Consider the following 19,139-nt stretch of genomic DNA (forward strand, 5'->3'; position numbering starts at 1 on the left):
TATACAGGATCGATCTGATAACCGCTTTTCAGATTTGGTTGCATTACTGTGCTTGGCGCTCGAAGACATCACAGTGTCCTGGGAACGAATGTTGGTTTGTGAACTTCTCCCATCCCTTCTGATGCCAGGAATGCTGTAGAAGTTCAGGCAGAAGGACGGCCTATTCGGATAACCAGGGCTTCTAGAAGGACAAGGGTAGCAGTTGAATAGCATCCCTGTTGCTTTCGCGAGCCAGGCCATCCTCAAGGAGACAGGTGCCCATTCTGGCCTGGAAAATTTGCATGGCTATGGGGAGAGAGGGGTGTGGGACTAATTGGATAGCTCTTTCAAAGAGCTGGCACAGGCATAATGGGCTGAATGGCCATCACCTCTAAGTCACACACCCTCATCATCGCTGGTCCTGGAACTGCCTACCTACTGTGGGAGTACGTTCACCACACGCACTGCAGTGGTGCAAGAAGATGGCGGCCCACCACCATCTTCTCAAGGGCGACTAGGGATGGGCAATAAATGCCGGCCTTGCCAGGTGGACACCCACAGCCTGAAGAATGATATTGGGGGGGAGGAAATTGATGGCACATATTCTCAATTTGACAGGAACAGCTATTATTCAAGCTCTGGCTTGGCCAGTTTTTGCTGTGTTGGCCGGGCACCAGAACGGGTACCTGGCTTCTTGAGGTTGGCCTGTCTCTTGAGGAAATTCTCCTCTTTGGTGCTGAATAACCTCTTTGTGGTCCAGGAAAAAAATGTACCATGGTAGAGGCATTGAGTGTAAGTCATTGGCTTTGAGCTGCCTTGCTTGGCCAAGTTCAACCATTGCTGTTGGATGGTAAGATTGGTGGACAGAGGGTGCCATCCCTAGTCGCCATTGATGAAGATTGCCATACTTTATAGGTAAGACTTCACTTTTGGCCTCAGGACCATGTTGGGATCTTCCCAAAAACCATTGTGAGGCTGTAATGCTGTTCCTCTCCTCTGGGGGCATCCCTGAGGCACGTTCCTCCGCCTTCTGCGTCCGTCCTTGCGTCTTGACGTAGCCCCCCCCCCTCCCGCGCTGACGCAATCGCGCTGTCGGCGTGCGGCTTTTTTTTTCCCCCCCCTCTCTTCCCGCTGGCCACGCATGCGCAAAATGGCGCGCGCCGCAGTGCAGGCCGGGTAGCGGGACGGACGGACGGACGGGCGGGCCGAGTGCGAGCGGGGCCGGCGGCGGCGGCGGCGGGGCCGCGGGGGGGGTCCGGCGGAGGGGTCACTCGGCGCCACTGAGGTAAAACGGGCGGAGGAGGTGTCCCGCGGGCAGCCGGCTGCTGTTTCTGAGGCCTGTCAATGGGCGTTTCCCCAATCCCCCCCCGCCCTCCCCTCTCCTCAGCGGCCGGGTTGGTTCCCGCTGACCGTTCGCCGGGCGGCGGGCGGCCTGACTGACAGCCCTGCCAGCCAATCAGTGGGCGGCCGGGGAGCTTCCCCCTGTCCAAAGGGGCGGGGCTGCGACAGTCGCCGCGGGAAAGTGGGGGAGGGGCTGAGGTGGGCAGACCCTGAGCTCATCCCAGGAGGGTGTCTTTCAATTGCATTTATTCTTTGATACAACATAAGGACGTGCATTACATCAGTGGTATACGGCTGGTATATGCATTACATCAATGGTATACGGCTGGTATATGCATTACATCAATTGTATACGGCTGGTATATGCATTACATCAATTGTATACGGCTGGTATATGCATTACATCAATTGTATACGGCTGGTATATGCATTACATCAATTGTATACGGCTGGTATATGCATTACATCAATTGTATACGGCTGGTATATGCATTACATCAATTGTATACGGCTGGTATATGCATTACATCAATTGTATACGGCTGGTATATGCATTACATCAATTGTATACGGCTGGTATATGCATTACATCAATGGTATACGGCTGGTATATGCATTACATCAATTGTATACGGCTGGTATATGCATTACATCAATGGCATACGGCTGGTATATGCATTACATCAATGGCATACGGCTGGTATATGCATTACATCAATGGTATACGGCTGGTATATGCATTACATCAATTGTATACGGCTGGTATATGCATTACATCAATGGTATACGGCTGGTATATGCATTACATCAATGGTATACGGCTGGTATATGCATTACATCAATGGTATACGGCTGGTATATGCATTACATCAATGGTATACGGCTGGTATATGCATTACATCAATTGTATACGGCTGGTATATGCATTACATCAATTGTATACGGCTGGTATATGCATTACATCAATTGTATACGGCTGGTATATGCATTACATCAATTGTATACGGCTGGTATATGCATTACATCAATGGTATACGGCTGGTATATGCATTACATCAATGGTATACGGCTGGTATATGCATTACATCAATGGTATACGGCTGGTATATGCATTACATCAATTGTATACGGCTGGTATATGCATTACATCAATTGTATACGGCTGGTATATGCATTACATCAATTGTATATGGCTGGTATATGCATTACATCAATTGTATACGGCTGGTATATGCATTACATCAATTGTATACGGCTGGTATATGCATGACATCAATGGTATATGGCTGGTATATGCATTACATCAATGGTATACGGCTGGTATATGCATTACATCAATTGTATATGGCTGGTATATGCATTACATCAATTGTATACGGCTGGTATATGCATTACATCAATTGTATACGGCTGGTATATGCATTACATCAATTGTATATGGCTGGTATATGCATTACATCAATGGTATATGGCTGGTATATGCATTACATCAATTGTATACGGCTGGTATATGCATGACATCAATGGTATACGGCTGGTATATGCATTACATCAATGGCATATGGCTGGTATATGCATTACATCAATGGCATACGGCTGGTATATGCATTACATCAATGGTATACGGTTGGTATATGCATTACATCAGTGGCATACGGCTGGTATATGCATTACATCAGTGGCATACGGCTGGTATATGCATTACATCAATGGCATACGGCTGGTATATGCATTACATCAATGGCATACGGCTGGTATATGCATTACATCAATTGTATACGGCTGGTATATGCATTACATCAATGGTATACGGTTGGTAAATGCATTACATCAGTGGCATACGGCTGGTATATGCATGACATCAATGGTATACGGCTGGTATATGCATTACATCAATGGCATATGGCTGGTATATGCATTACATCAATGGTATACGGTTGGTATATGCATTACATCAGTGGCATACGGCTGGTATATGCATTACATCAGTGGCATACGGCTGGTATATGCATTACATCAATGGCATACGGCTGGTATATGCATTACATCAATGGCATACGGCTGGTATATGCATTACATCAATTGTATACGGCTGGTATATGCATTACATCAATGGTATACGGTTGGTAAATGCATTACATCAGTGGCATACGGCTGGTATATGCATTACATCAATGGCATACGGCTGGTATATGCATTACATCAATGGCATATGGCTGGTATATGCATTACATCAATGGCATATGGCTGGTATATGCATAACATCAATGGCATATGGCTGGTATATGCATAACATCAATGGCATATGGCTGGTATATGCATTACATCAATGGCATATGGCTGGTATATGCATAACATCAATGGCATATGGCTGGTATATGCATAACATCAATGGCATATGGCTGGTATATGCATAACATCAATGGCATATGGCTGGTATATGCATTACATCAATGGCATATGGCTGGTATATGCATTACATCAATGGTATATGGTTGGTAAATGCATTACATCAATGGCATATGGCTGGTATATGCATTACATTATTGGTATATGCATTACATCAATGGCATATGGCTGGTATATGCATTACATTATTGGTATATGCATTTCATTAATTGAATATGGCTGGTATATAAAAATGGTATACAAAAACAGAAAATGCTGGAGAAGCTCAGCAAGTGAGGCAGCATCTGTGGAGAAAGATCAGGTCGAAGGGCTTTCATCAGAACTGGAAGGTGTTAAAGTTTTTAAGCAAGTACAGAGCCAGGGAAAGAAGGGGAGGAAAGAACAAAAGGGAAGGTCTGTGATAGGGTAGAGGGTAAAAGTGATTAAATGACAAAAGGGATGATGGTGCAAGGTAAGGAGGGTGGTAATGGGACAGGTTAAGAAACAAATGTTAGGTCAGGAGTATCAGAACCATTACCAGCACTTGCTGTTCAAAAAAATGGGAGCAGTGGTTATGATCTGAAGTTATTGAAATCAGTTTTGTGTTCGGAAGGTTGCAATCGAAAGATGAGGAGCTGTTCCTTGAGCTTCATTGGAACAGTGTAAGAGGCCGAGGTCAGAGTGGGAATGGGACAGGGAACTAAAATGGCAAGCGACCGGCAGGTCAGGGTCACGCTTGCGGACAGAGCGTGGGTGTTCAGCAAAACGATCTCTCAATCTGCATTTGGTCTCCGCAATGTAGAGGAGACCGCATTGTGAGCAGCAAATACAGTATAGTAAATTGAACGGCAGCGGGCGGCCTGAGTGACTGCCCTGCTTCAGTCACCACGGGAAAGTTGGGAGGGGTATATGGCTGGTATATGCATTACATCAATGGTATATGGCTGGTATATACATTACATCTATGGTATATGTAAAATGTATGGTATAGTTAGGCCTAAAGAAGAAAGACTTGCATTCATATAGTGCCTTTCACAGCCTTAGGACATCCCAAAGCACTTTACAGCAGCGGCAGCCACTGTGCGCACTGCAAGGTCCCACATACAGTAATGTGATAATGACTAGATAATCTGTTTTTTTTAGTGATTTATGGTTGATTAACAACGATAATGAAGTTGTTGACTAATCATAGCATCAATCCCAGTGGTGGAGAGCTTTGGGAACCATAGGTCCAAAGTCACCTAGTCCTCCCGAGCCTGCTACACTTAGGTGTCAGCTGTGGCTGAGTTGGTAGCGCTCTCGCCTCTGAGTCAGAATGTCGTGGGTTCACTCCAGAGACTTGAACACAAAATCTAGGCTGACACGCCAGTGCAGTACTGAGGAAATGCTGTGCTGTCGGAGGTGCCGTCTTTCAGATGAGATATTAAACCGAGGCCCCATCTGCATTCTGAGGTGGATGTAAAAGATCCCATGGCATTATTTTGAAGATGACCATGGGAGTTCTTCCCAGTGTCCTGGCCAATATTTATTCCTCAACCAATATCACTAAAACAGATTATCTGGTTATTTATCACATTGCTGTTTGTGGGACCTTGCTGTGCACAAATTATCTGCTGCGTTTCCTACATTACAACAGTGATGACACTTCAAAAAAAAAGTACTTAATTGGATGTAAAAAGTTTTGGGACGTGCTACGATCATTAAAGACACTATATAAATGCAAGTTGTTTCTTTCTGTCATGGTCCATCGTTAAGGTTCTTTTTAAAGCTTTGGCCTAGGAAGGAGCAGCAGCACTTGGTGTTACACCAAGTCATACAGACCAGAAGGTCTCAGATTAAATTCCTGGTCTGTGCTGCGTTTGTTTACCTCAGCAGTTAGGATGTCCCCATCGACATCAAACTCCTGAGCTGGGAAGGGGAAAATCGGTCGGGGATTTTGAATCTTATCAGTGATTGCTGTGTGACAGCAGGATGCACTTACCTGCCCTGTCTCCACGGCACAAATACTTTATTGTCACTTATACCCCGGCTGAATTTCTCTGGCTTGAACTTGCAATGAAGTCTTGTCGTTTTGACCAAGATTCTGCTCCTCAGAGCGGTTAACAAGGGTTCTGTGTAAATCAGATGTTTAACAGAATGGATCTTGGGGCTGTGAGGATCTTCACTTGTATTGATGATGTGCAACCTGCAACAGCTGCTACACATTTTATTGATGCAATAGAAAATGGTAGATACCAGCTATCTGCCAGGAGGATGTGGGAAATATTATTGATATTCGGTAATTTCCTGGATATTCCAGCCCTGCCAACCCGACCATCGAAGCCTGGGCAATTCAGTTCCATTCGCATTTATATTTCTTACCCCTTGGGGTGTCTTGTTTGAATTTTATGGGCCAGGAGGTTTGGAAAGAGCTATCTTTATTGCCAAATCATTGGTGGATAAATCTTACGTAGGAATTACAACACAGAAACAGGCCATTCGGCCCAACTGGTCTATGCCGATGTTTATGCTCCACATGAGCCTCCTGCCACCCTACTTCATCTCCCCCTCTATTCCTTTTTCCCTCATGTACTTATCTAGCTTCCCCTCAAATGCGTCTATGGTTTCCCTTAAATATCTTAAAACAGGATATAAAAAACCTGTAAGTGTCTTCAGTTTGAGATTTATAGGAAAGTGGATTTAATATTGTATGGGACCCTAAGGCTAACTGATATGCCTCAATAAACTCACATATGCATGGAATATAATACTTGTTAGTTTCCCTTTTTATCACATCAAATGTTAGGACTCATGGAAAATCCTAATTATTTATCACAGCGCAGAAGGAGGCTATTCGGCTCACCGAGCCCATGCTGGCTCTTTGTAAGAGCAATTCAGTTAGTCCCATTCCCCCGCTCTTTCCCCGTAGCCCTGCAAATGTTTTCCCTCAGTATTTATCCAATTCTTTTTTGAACGCCACAACTGAATGTGCTTCATCACCCTTTCAGGCAGCACATTCCAGATTATGCAGTTCTTTGCTTTTTAAAAAAAGTATGATGTTACAATTCTGACCCAAGCACATGCCTATGTTAGATTGCTGTCCTTTCCACCAAATCATTTTGTCTATTTTTTTAATGGAAAAGGGTAGTGGTGTCATTGTCTGGATTTAAATTCCACTTAGAATCTGTTCAGACTTTGTGCTATTTAAGAAATCATTTGAAATTGTATCCTGGTGTTGTAATGTGCTATATTACATCATGGAGTGGATCCAGGGCTTGCTGGATACCACCCCTTGACAGCTCTGAGCTATCTGGCCTGCAAAATGGAATAACTTCCAAAACATCCCCCGCTGAACCCTGGCAGAAAGAGTCCTTGTTGAGAAAATAATTTCAAGGGAAAGCAAACCTGGAATGGAGAACTGGTAGCATCAGTCACTCAGCCCTCAGGGACTCTCATGTGTTATGGTATCCGGTGCTTTTGTGAAAATTTCTGGAATTCACTGGGTCCCAGAGGCATAGCTTCTGTGGTTTGTCAGAAGCTGGATTGCAGTAATATGCTCTGGATGTGCTCTATTCCACACTAATGATCGGGGGCTTTGATGCCTGTATTTGGAGGTAGGGGGGAAAAGGGGTGCATAAACCTCGTTAGGATTGGGACTGGTACTGAAGTGTCACATCTGAACTAGGAGCACTCCACCCACATGAGGCATCAAAGAACCAGAACCTGACTGTAGTTTGAATAACTTGCCTCACCTGTGCTTAGGGGAATATTCATAAAGCAATAAAGAACGTTTCAAAGGACCACTTCACAACCATGACACTCCCTACCCTTGAAGTCCTTTATCCACCCCATCCATTAGGGATCAAACAGTGGCTCTCATGAGAGCAAACAATTTTTTTTGGGTTGGGATTTTTTTGAAAAAGCTGCAGGGGGACTGGGTGTCAAAGTGGATTGGCATAACTTCCTCTCATCTGTGGGACTGTGTCCAGGTTCTAATCAAGACCAGTTGGATGAAATTCTCTTCCCTCTGCCAGTTGTGACATGCTTTGGGGCTAATTGGCACTTAGGTTTTCAGTCTCATTCAGGTTGTAAGGAAGGCTGGCGTGAGAAGTGCTGTTTGAGGCATGTTGATGGATGGAGCACGGTAATGAGAGCTTTATTCTTCATTTAACTCGTGCCATACCTCATGGGTGTCCAAGCTTTTGATTTCATGGATTATATAGGTCAGGCGTGGCTCCGTAGGCAGCATTCTTGCTTCTGGGTCAGAACGTCGAGGGTTCAAGCCCCACTCCAGGGGCTTGAGCACAAAATCTAGGCTGACACACCAGGGAGGGAGTGCTGCACTGTCGGAAATGCCTTCTGTCGGATGAGACATTAAACTGAGACCCCGTCTGCCCTCTCGGGTGGACGTAAAAGATCCCATGGCACTATTTTGAAGCAGAGCTGGGGAGTTCTCCCCGGTATCCTGGCCAGTATTTATCCCTCAACCAGCATCACTAAAACAGATTACCTTGCCATTAACACATTGCTGTTTGTGGGATTTTGCTGTGCGCAAATTGGTTGCTGCGTTTCCTACATTACAACAGTGACTGCACTTCAGTATGTACTCCATTGGCTATAAAGCACTTTGGGATGTTCTGAGGTCGTGAAAGGTGCTATATAAGTGCAAATCTTTCTTGGGGGCATACAATGTAGATAGGGAGGCTATGTACAAAGTTTGAATACATTTACTCAGGGACTTCCATAGATTTTGAGCTGCTGATACTAACAGATCTTGCTGTTCTTGTTTAGGATTTATCCACCAATGAGGCAGCATTGTTGAGAACAGCCCTTTCCAAACCTCCATAGCAACAGGAGGAGGCCATTCAGCCCCTCGAAGCTGTTCCACCATTGAATCAGATCATGGCTGATCTGTATCTCAACTCCATTTGCCTGTCTTTGCTCCAACAAAAATCTATTGATTTCAGTCTAGAAAATCTCAATTGACCCCCAGCATCCACAGCCTTTTGGGGGAGAGAATTCCAGATTTCCACTGCCCATTGTGTGAAAAAATGTTTCCTGATTTCATTCCTAAATGGCCTGACTCTAATTTTAAAATTGTGCCCCCTTGTTCTGGATTCCCCACCAAAGGAAATAGTTTTTCTGTACCTACTTTTAACAATTCCTTTCATCAACTTAAACACCTTGATTAGATCACCCTTCAATCTTCTAAACTCAAGGGAATACAACCCATGTTTATGCAACCTGACCTCATAATTTAACCCTTTTAGCCCCGGCATCATGCTGGTGAATCTGTGTTGCACCCCCTTCAATGCTAATATATCCTTCCTGAGGTGCAGTGCCCAGAACTGAACTCAGTTCTCCAGCCCCACAAAATGCAAACAGGACAAACTAGTGAGTGAGAAATGTAAATACTAATAATCAGGACTGAATAGCCTGGGCCTTAAGGGTCAGATTGCCCTGGCTCATAGCTTGCAGTTTGGGGATCTTAGCTATACCTGCCCTGGGAGTGTTTGATGTTAATATTAGATGACAAAAGTTGAAAAAGTGTTCCATTCCATAACTCAATCATCCTTCAAGCACCAAGAATCGGGACCAGTAGCTTTCTCTATGTAGACTGGTGACCCTGGATTTTATTTTACAGCTCATTCCTAATCTTGACTCCCATTTTCTGACTTTTCCAGGCTGAACTCTCTACCTCTCTTCATCCCCCATCTTCAATTCTTTTTCCCTCTGTTGTATTTTCAGTTTTGAAGGTGCATTATAAAATGTAAGTGTAAACACCCACCATGTTCTCCTCTTTTCTTTCCTGTGACTGGTCTCCTGCGTCTAATCCATTTTTCTTATGTTCCGAACGTACCTGTGACAGCTGCTTGTTTTTTCTGTTCACGATGGTGGGGCGTGATGCTTTTTTTTTTAACAGTTCCCGTTTTGCGTCTTACCAATACCACACTAGTTACCTCGTGTTTCTGGTAGCAGAAGGAATTAGGGAGGTGAAGTTGTCGGGGATGAAAAAACAAGAAAATGGACAAAAAGAGATTGACGAGTGTTACAGTTCAGAAGCTGCAACTTTGCATGATAAGACTTAATAGAAAAAAGAAAGACTTGAATTTATATAGCACCTTTCATGACCTCAGGACATTCCAAAGCGCTTTACAGCCAATGAAGTACATAGGGGCATAGCCACATCTAATTGTTCTTATAGTGACTGGTGCCCTTTTATATTGTGCTTTTTTGTTGCTTAAGAATTACATGGAATTTACAACAGGCCATTCAGCCTGACTGGTCTATGCTGGTGTTTATGCTCCATATGAGTCTCCTCTCACCCTACTTCATCTCATCCTATCAGCATACCCTTCTATCCCTTTCTCCCTCGTGTGTTTATCTAGTCTCCCCTTAAATGCATCTATGTTATTCGCCTCAACTACTCCTTGTGGTAGCAAGTTCCACATTCTCACCACTCTCTGGGTAAAGAAGTTTCTCCTGAATTCCTTATTGGATTTATTGGTGACTATCTTATATTTATGACCCCTAGTTTTGGACTCCTCACATGCGGAAACATCTTCTTATCAAACCCTTTCATAAATCTTTTTTGCGCCTTCTCATTGTTCATTGTGGGTTTGGGAATTTTTTTTCAATGTGACCTGCCAGTTGCTAATCTAAACTTTCCCAGGCTGGGACTTATGAGTGAAAATGTGTTTTAGATTTAAATCAGGTTTACCACACGATTCCTATTTTTAAAGATTACCATTCACCAACATGGCCACTGTGGGCCGGGGTCACTGATTTAACGGGGGCGGGCCGGGGTCACTGATTTAACGGGGGCGGGCCGGGGTCACTGATTTAACGGGGGCGGGCCGGGGTCACTGATTTAACGGGGGCGGGCCGGGGTCACTGATTTAACGGGGGCGGGCCGGGGTCACTGATTTAACGGGGGCGGGCCGGGGTCACTGATTTAACGGGGGCGGGCCGGGGTCACTGATTTAACGGGGGCGGGCCGGGGTCACTGATTTAACGGGGGCGGGCCGGGGTCACTGATTTAACGGGGGCGGGCCGGGGTCACTGATTTAACGGGGGCGGGCCGGGGTCACTGATTTAACGGGGGCGGGCCGGGGTCACTGATTTAACGGGGGTGGGCCAGGGTTGCTTCTTGGGAGCTAGATCTCTGAATTTCATGAACATGTTGACTGATGTGTGATGTATTTTTCTGTGCAGATACTTGGCTGTCCAAAGACTGTAACCCCAGAAACGCAGACGACCCCTTGGACACTATGCTGCTAGGCCAGCTCCCTTCAGCCAATCCAAGCCCAAAACGTGAAGAGGCAGAGACAGCAGCAGGGTTGAGCACTGACCCCAGAGACACAGGTAAGTTAGGTTATAAAACTCCATCCTGATAGCAAATTAGCAAGTCTTTTTGTGTATCTATTACTTAAGGTTGATGAGTTCGCACTGGTAGTGATGGACTTTGCCCACCAACAGTTCATAATGGAAAATTATGAGCAACATGCCTATTGTTTTCCATTATACACCATCAAAACTTGTCTTGTCCTACAGATCACATGTTCAATTTTTTTATACTTTAGATTGAATCTGGAGTTTATTGGTATGAGAGGCAAAAGTTCCATGAAGTTATCCTGAAGTGTTAACTCCAGACTTTAGAGCAAAACTAATTTTCCCACTGCGCTGCATGAATAAATTGTTCCTTGTTACAGTTTTGGGTTTGATAGCATATCCTGAAATTAATCCACAAATACGTTCTCAGTAATCCGCCCTTGCAGAGTTGCTTGAGTCGAGGATTAACAATGTTCCTACTTTCAATCGTCTGATCACTGGATTAGAAGTGATATCGCAGTATGACACTACACTTTCATGTTTGTTTTAGAATGGCGGTTATTAACATCGAGATATGCCTGTTTACAGCTATTTGTGGCCTTGAAGAGAAAGGCTAGATTATACAAGTTTTACCTTAGCAGTAGAATAATGCATTATGCCATGCAAAGCACAATTTTCCTGTCACTATAAAACAGAATATCCTCTGATTTACTATAAGCAACAACATGAGAGAGCACACAATCTAGGTTGACACTTCAGTACAGCGCTGAGGGAGTGCTACGTTACCTGTGGTGCTATCTTTTGGATGTGCCATTAAACTGAGCCTAATGTGTCTGTTTGGGTGGATGTCAAATTTCCATTGGCACTATTCAAAAAGAACACTGAGTTGTCCTGGTGGCCTGGCCAATATTCTTCCCTCAAGCACCGCCGGCATTGGTCATTCATCTCACTTGCTGTTTGTGGGACCTTGCTGTCTGCAACTGGCTGCCACATTTGACCACAAAGCAGCAGTGACCGCACTTCGAAAGTAATTTGTAGGATGCAAAATGCTGTGAGAAATCCTGAGGCTGTGATAAGGAACTATGTAAATGCAAGTCCCTTCTTCCTTGAGCAGAAAGTTAAAAGTGAGCCTTCTGGCTGATCTACAACAACAACGACGTGCATTTATATAGCGCCTTTAACATCGTAAAAACGTCCCAAGGTGCTTCACAGGAGCGATTATCAAACAGAACTTGACACCGAGCCACATTAGGAGATATTAGGACAGGTGACCAAAAGTTTGGTCAAAGAGGTAGGTTTTAAAGGAGGAGAGAGAGGTGGAGAGGTTTAGGGAGGGAATTCTAGAGCTTAGGGCCTAGGCTGCTGAAGGCACGGCCGCCAATGGTGATCTAGCATCAGATTCAGCAAATAATGCAGTACTGTTTCAGAAAACTGGATTTAATGCCTTAATTCTTTTGAAGTCAGGCATTTGGATGAACTTTACAATCACTGCATTCATAGCATTGGACAAATGCTAAGTAATCAAATATCCAAATAACCGCATTTATATAACAGTGGATCTCACCAGGTTTCACGCGCAGGCAGCAGGAGCATCCAACTTTCTTTCATCTTCACTTCATGCACTGTTCTTGAGACAAATAAGTGTCATCGACCTGAAACGTTAACACTGTATCTTTCTCCACAGATGCTGCCTAACTTCCAGCATATTCTGTTTTTATTAAAGTAAATTCCACTTTTGAGATACTCTATTTGGCATAAGAATTTGCAGCTTACTTTGCATCTTGTCTTTGGTTATCAACTAGAGTAGCTGTGCAGGTTAGTGTCTCAGGATTGATGCATGTTGCTGATTGGATGCTTTTACCAGTGCCAATGTACAGTTTAGGACTTCGGATAAGACGTTAAACCGAGGCCCCGTCTTCCCTCTTGGGTGGATATAAAAGATCTCATTGCACTATTTCGAAGAAGAGCAGGGTAGTTCTCCCCGGTGTCCTGGCCAATATTTATCCCTCAACTAACATCACTAAAAAACAGATTATCTGGTCATTTATCTCATTGTTGTTCGTGGGACCTTGCTGTTTTGCGTAGCCAAACTGAACAATTAACCCAAACCGTGAAATATCTCTTACTGGAGAATACGTGGACTGCCAGCGCATTTGCCTGTTACCTCCGCTGGCTGGACCACAATGTAAGGTTAAACAACATGGCCAGATTTATTTAGAGAAAAGAAAGTATACTGAATCAAAAAGCCATCGCAAGATAAGTATTTTGCTATCGTAGAATATTACAGCACAGAAATAGGCCATTCGGCCAAACAGTGTTTTTCTCCAGCAGTCATATCACACTTCTTACAGTAAAATGGATTAAGAACGAACGGCAGTCGTTTTGAACAAACTTGCATTGATACAGTGCCCTTCACATTCCCAGGATGTTCCAAAGTGCTTTACAGCTGATGAATTACTTTTGATGTGTAGTCACCATTGCTTTGTAGGCAAACACGGCAGCCAATTTGTGCAGATCAAGGACGCACAAACAGCAAAGAATGACCATTTTTTTCTCGTGTTGTTGATTGAGGGATGTGTGTTGGCCAGGACGCCTGGGAAGCTTGCCTACTCTTCAAATTGTACCATAGGATCTTTTACATCCAACTGAAAGAGTGTCAGTATAAAGTCTGATCCAAAAGATTACACCTCCGATAGTGCAGCACTCCCTCGTTACTGCAGTGAAGTCTCTGGAGTGGGACTTGAACCCACAACCTTCTGACTCAGACACGAGTGTGCTAGCCACTGAGCCAAGGCTGATACTTTGATGCTTACTTTTTTCTTACCTGGAATTTACAAGCACCTAGCAATCTTAAAACTTCCCTCACCAAATTGCAATTGGACTGTTTGACCTCAGGCTGTGTATATTTACAGCAATGAGGCTTTTGACCTTAAAGAGACAGGTCAGGGGGAGCTGGTTCGCACAGTGGGTTAGGCATGGGCTTTTCACCTCTAGAACCTGGTTTCAAATCCAGCCTAGACTGGTGGGACAAAAATCTCCCCTCTCTGTTGGCTGTAGTAGAGTGAGTTTTACCCTGCGGTGGACTGTGCTATACTTGACCTGGGAGAGCTTGAAATGGGAACGGTTCCATTCCTCAAAACTTATGTCCTTCCAAATGGCAGACCAGACTAATACAATTCAACTTGCCCTTATATTGCACCTTTAACTTAGCAAAACATCCCAGAGCTCTTCATAAAGGCGTATACAAAAATGGACACCGAGCCAAAGTGGGGAGAGGGAACTAAAGGGATTTAAACACAAGGAGGAGAATTTTAAATTTGAGTCTTTGGGGGACTGAGAGCCAAGGTAGGTCAGAGGGGACAGGGGTGATGGGTGAGCGGGACTTGGCATGGGATAGGATATAGGCAGTTGAGTTTTGGATGAGTTGAAGTTTACAGAGGGCGGAGGAGGGAATTCCAGAGCTTAGAGCCTAGGCAGCTGAAGGCAAGGCCGCCAATGGTGGAGATACGGAAATCGGGGATGCGCAAGAGACCAAAATTGGAGGAGCGCAGAGATTTCGGAGGTTTGTAGGGCTGGAGGAAGTCACAGAGAAAAGGAGGGGCAAGGCCAAGGAGGGATTTGAAAAAAGGAAGAGAATTTTAAAATGGAGGTGTTGGTCAGGGAGCCAATGTAGGTCAGCGAGCACAGGGATGATGGGTGAGCGGGACTTGGTGCGAGTTAGGATACGGGCAGCAGAGTTTTTGATGAGCTCAAGTTTATGGAGGGTGGAAGTTGGGAGGCTGGCCAAGAGAGCGTTGGAATAGTCGACGCTAGAGAGGTGACAAAGGAATGGATGCGGGTTTCAGTGGCAGATAGGCTGAGGTAGGGATGGAGGTGGGCAGTGGTACAGAGCTGGAAGTAGACGGGTCTTTGTGAACGAGAGGACATGGGGTCAGAAGCTGAGCATGAGGTTGATTAGGATTGTGAACAGTCTGGTTCAACCTGAGAGAGTGGCCGAGGAGAGGGATGGAATCAGTGTCAAGGATACGGAGTTTGTGGTGTGAGCCGATTGTAATGCATTCCTGCTGCTCTGGTAATGCCGTACAATCCGTGGATCGAACCTGGAATCTTCCCAGTTTGTATACTTCAGCTACTCGCTACCTTAATCACCTGAAATGATTCCACCTTAGCAGCAGAATAATACACTCACTGGGAAATTTCTTGGGGGCTCTCTCGCTCGGCCACCATAAATCCCAGACACATCGCGTAAGTGGGGTTCCCACCAAAGTTATGGTCGCCAATCGGGAGAACTTCCCCCACCAAAGGAAATTCCCAGCGATTGTGCATAATGCCCCTGTATTCAGACTTACTGTCAGCAATGATATGAGAGGTCTGCAAGTCCTGTACAATAACCAAACTCAGTTCAGACGATGATGGTAGCGAGCAGTGAAGATTCTGGGTTCGATCCGTGAGCTGTATGGTGTTAGCCTGGGACAGCGGTGAGGTGTGTGGCAGTCAGCCTCAGTTTCTGAGTCCAGGAGAACCAGCCAGTGTTCCCAGCCCCTGCTGGAGTGCACAATGTAAGCACTATCAGATTTCCCACAGATGACTAGGCTGGCAACATTCAACACCTAAACTCGCACATGAAGAATGGCTGGTTACCTGGTCAAGGTACTGGAGGACAGCCAGCGGCCGTGGTAAGGGCTGAATGTCTTCCGAAGACAAGGAGGGGAGAAAATGGGGGAAGAAGAATTAAAAAGCATTTTATTTTGTAGGACACAAACAGCTTTTCTGTGTCCCTTTTGCTCCTTTAGTCACAGATCATATTTTTAATAGCTATCAATGAGTGGTACCAGGCAGAATAACATTCACATTTCAGTGAGATTTGTTCTGCGTTCAAACCATGGCTGGTTTCCATGGGAATTTAGAGAGGGAGAATTATGATTGGTGCATTTTGCTTATTGTGGAGTTGTTGCTATAAAGACAACTGCAGGGTGTGCCCTGGTCACTCTGTGCTTCACATAAACTTTTTCCAAAGTTTAATAATTGGATTCTATGTGCAGAAACAAAATGCTACCAATAAAAGTGAAGGCAACGCCTATAATCTTTTCAGTCTATAAATAATACGGACCTACAGATTTCAGCATCTTTTACAAGTCCTAACTTTTTTTACAACAACAACTTGCATTTATATAGCGTCTTTGATATATTAAAATGTCCCAAGGCACTTCACAGGAGCGTTATCAGACAAAATTTGATACTGAGCCACATAAGGAGATATTAGTACAGGTGACCAAAAGCTTGGCCAAAGAGGTAGGTTTTAAGGAGCGTCTTAAAGGAGGAGGGAGAGGTAGAGATGCGGAGAGGTTTAGCGAGGGAATTCCAGAACTGAGGGCCTAGGCAGCTGAAGGCACGGCCAGTTGCCGTACCAGGGGCCAATGTAGGTCAGCGAGCACAGGGGTGATGGGTGAACGGGACTTGCTGCGAGTTAGGATACGGGCAGCAGAGTTTTATCAACTACAAGTAAGTGTGTTTCGGAGGTCAGGACTTATAACTGTGATAAAAACAGAAAATGTTTTGCCAACAGAAAACATTTTCTGTTTTTATTTCAGATCTCTAGCATCTCCAGTATTTTGCTTTTGACTTATAACTGTGAGCAATTTTCTCCACAAGATTTCTGTGATCTTTTCACAAAAGAAAGATTTGCATTTATATAGCGCCTTTCACAACCTCAGAATATCTCAAAGCACTTTACAGACAATGAAGTACTTTTGAAGTGTAATCAGTGTTGTAATGTAGGAAACACGGCAGCCAATTTACGCACAGCAAGGTCCCACAAACAACAGTGAGATGATGACCAGGTAATCTGTTTTGGTGTTGTTGGTTGAGGGATAAATATTGGCCATTCTTCAAAAAGTGCCATGGGACCTGAGGTCAGGCGGAGCCTTGGTTTAACCTCTCATCCAAAAGACGGCACCTCCGACAGTGCAGCAGTCCCTCAATACTACGCGGAGTGTCAGCCTGGATTACGTGCTCAAGTCTCTGGAGTGGGATTTGTAGCTAGAAATATAAACAAGCTGTGACAAATTAAAATATGCTACTGCAGGTTCTGCACTTTAATCTCTTACTAGCAGAGACCAGGCAGGGAATTGGGCTCAAGATGATGGCAAAATATTTCTGGACAGTTTAAAAACTGCCTTGTACAGGGTGGTTGGGAATAAAGTGCCCTGCGTGTTTATAACAGAGTGAAATCAACAACAGCCAGCCATAACCAAAGCCTGTCATCCAACAGAGTTGGACTCTAAAGCCTTTTCAGCAGGCATCACATGAGCACCAAGTCTCTGTTGCTTTTCAGGCAGGGCTCTGAAAGAAGCTGGGGTGACCATCCAACAATCGGCCCTGTTCAGTCACCTGGTCCTCTAGCAATGCATCTTTAACTAAACTCTCCATCGAGTAGCATGGCAATCACAGATATACCACAGCCTCAGCCTCTGCTCTCCTCGTTAACATCTGGAGCTGAGCTCTGGAGAAGGTGGTGTACGTTCTGTTGGAACTCCATGCTGCTTCTTCTGAAGCTCAGGTCATGACATCATGCACACACAGGTCTCGGAATGCAATTAAACTGTAAGATTACAGTAGAAAGGCGCGCTACTTTAAATCTAGCAAAAAAGAAGTTACTAGGTGACAGCGGTGATTTCCATGTGCGGGTACCAGAGAACGCCAACCAGAATGGTGGCAACTTTGACTCTCAAAGAGTCAAATCGGTTCAGCCCACTGAACAAGCTGAATGTAATGAAAACAAGTCTTAAACAACCTTCCTCTTCCCGAAAGGTTTCTTTAGTAAACAACGATTCTGGGTGAGGTACTGGTAATTTAAATACCACCAGGCTTTTCTCATTAGTTTTTTTTAGATCACTGGCCTACATTGGGTCCCAGTCCATGAACGCCTCCATTTTAAAATTCTCAATCTCGTATTCAAATCCCTCCATGGCCTCACCCCTCCCTATCTCTGTAACCTCATCCAACCCTACAACCCTCCGAGAGCTCTGCATTCCTCAACTTATCCGCCACTTCCTTCGTCCCACCATTGGCGGCCGTGCCTTCGGTCGTCTAGGCCCTAAGCTCTGGAATTCCCTCCCTAAACCTCTCCATCTCCTTTTAAGACCCTCCTTAAAACCTACCTCTTTGACAAAGCATTTGGTCACCTGTCCTAATACCTCCTCCTTTGGCTCGGAGTCAGTTTTAGTCTGATTATGCTCCTGTGAAGCACCTTGGGATATTTTACTACTAAAGGCACTATATAAATGCAAGTTGTTGTTGACCAGCAGCAAGGAAGACCATTTTCTGCAAAGCATCTGCTAGCAGTCCAACTGTGGGCAGCAGAAGTACTGCACTAGTGGCAACTCAATCCTCATTAACTTTAGGTTTGCCGCTGCTCAGGTCGTGACATCATGCACACACCAGTCTCATAATGCAATTAAACTGTAAGATTACAGTAGAAAGGCGCGCTACTTTAAATCTAGCAAATAAAAAGTTACTAGGTGACAGCGGTGATTTCCATGCGCGGGTACCAGAGAACGCCAACCAGAATGGTGGCAACTTTAGGATGTACCTGGTCGATGAGGTCATGACACAGTTACATCTTGCACGCACGGGCCAATATGCTATAGCTATACTGCGCACGCAGGCCTCTTGGTACACACACTTTGGCACTGGTTCAAGGAGTTGTAACTTGCAAGAAAAACCTGGGTGAATGGTGCTCTTAGGTTACCCCCACCCCAAAAAAAAACTCCAAGCAGCAATATAAAAAGGCCCTGCATCTTACTTTCTCTCTGCCCCTGCCAAATATGATGAGTGCACTGCCAGTACTCTACTGCAGCTGAAGTTAACGGTTGACCACAAATTGGTTTATTATGCGGCCACACAGCTGTTGGGAGATAAGTGTATTGTGGAAAGAATCAGCCCTGGTCAGAACCCAACTCACTCCAGTCCAGGGGCCGAAAAGACAGACTTGCATTTATATAGCACCTTTCATGACCTCAGGACGGTATGACAGTTTGGCTACGCAAAACATACCTGGCAGAGAATGAAGATGCAACTTTCAGTTCATAAGAGACTTAGTCTGCTTATGGAGACTGTAG

At 44.8% G+C, this 19,139-nt stretch overlaps 1 protein-coding gene across 1 annotated transcript in view; it reads left to right on the forward strand.

Moving 5' to 3' along the window:
- Window positions 1-19,139, forward strand: part of LOC137304529 (sterile alpha motif domain-containing protein 1-like) — a 69,896-nt gene that overhangs the window by 38,805 nt on the left and 11,952 nt on the right. Inside the window, exon 5 of the mRNA XM_067973165.1 lies at window positions 10,903-11,052. Coding sequence (XP_067829266.1) covers window positions 10,903-11,052 — 150 coding nt within the window. The remainder of the gene's footprint in view (window positions 1-10,902; window positions 11,053-19,139) is intronic.

The sequence above is a fragment of the Heptranchias perlo genome, chromosome 37 (genome assembly GCF_035084215.1).
Source record: "Heptranchias perlo isolate sHepPer1 chromosome 37, sHepPer1.hap1, whole genome shotgun sequence".
Lineage (NCBI taxonomy): Eukaryota > Metazoa > Chordata > Chondrichthyes > Hexanchiformes > Hexanchidae > Heptranchias > Heptranchias perlo.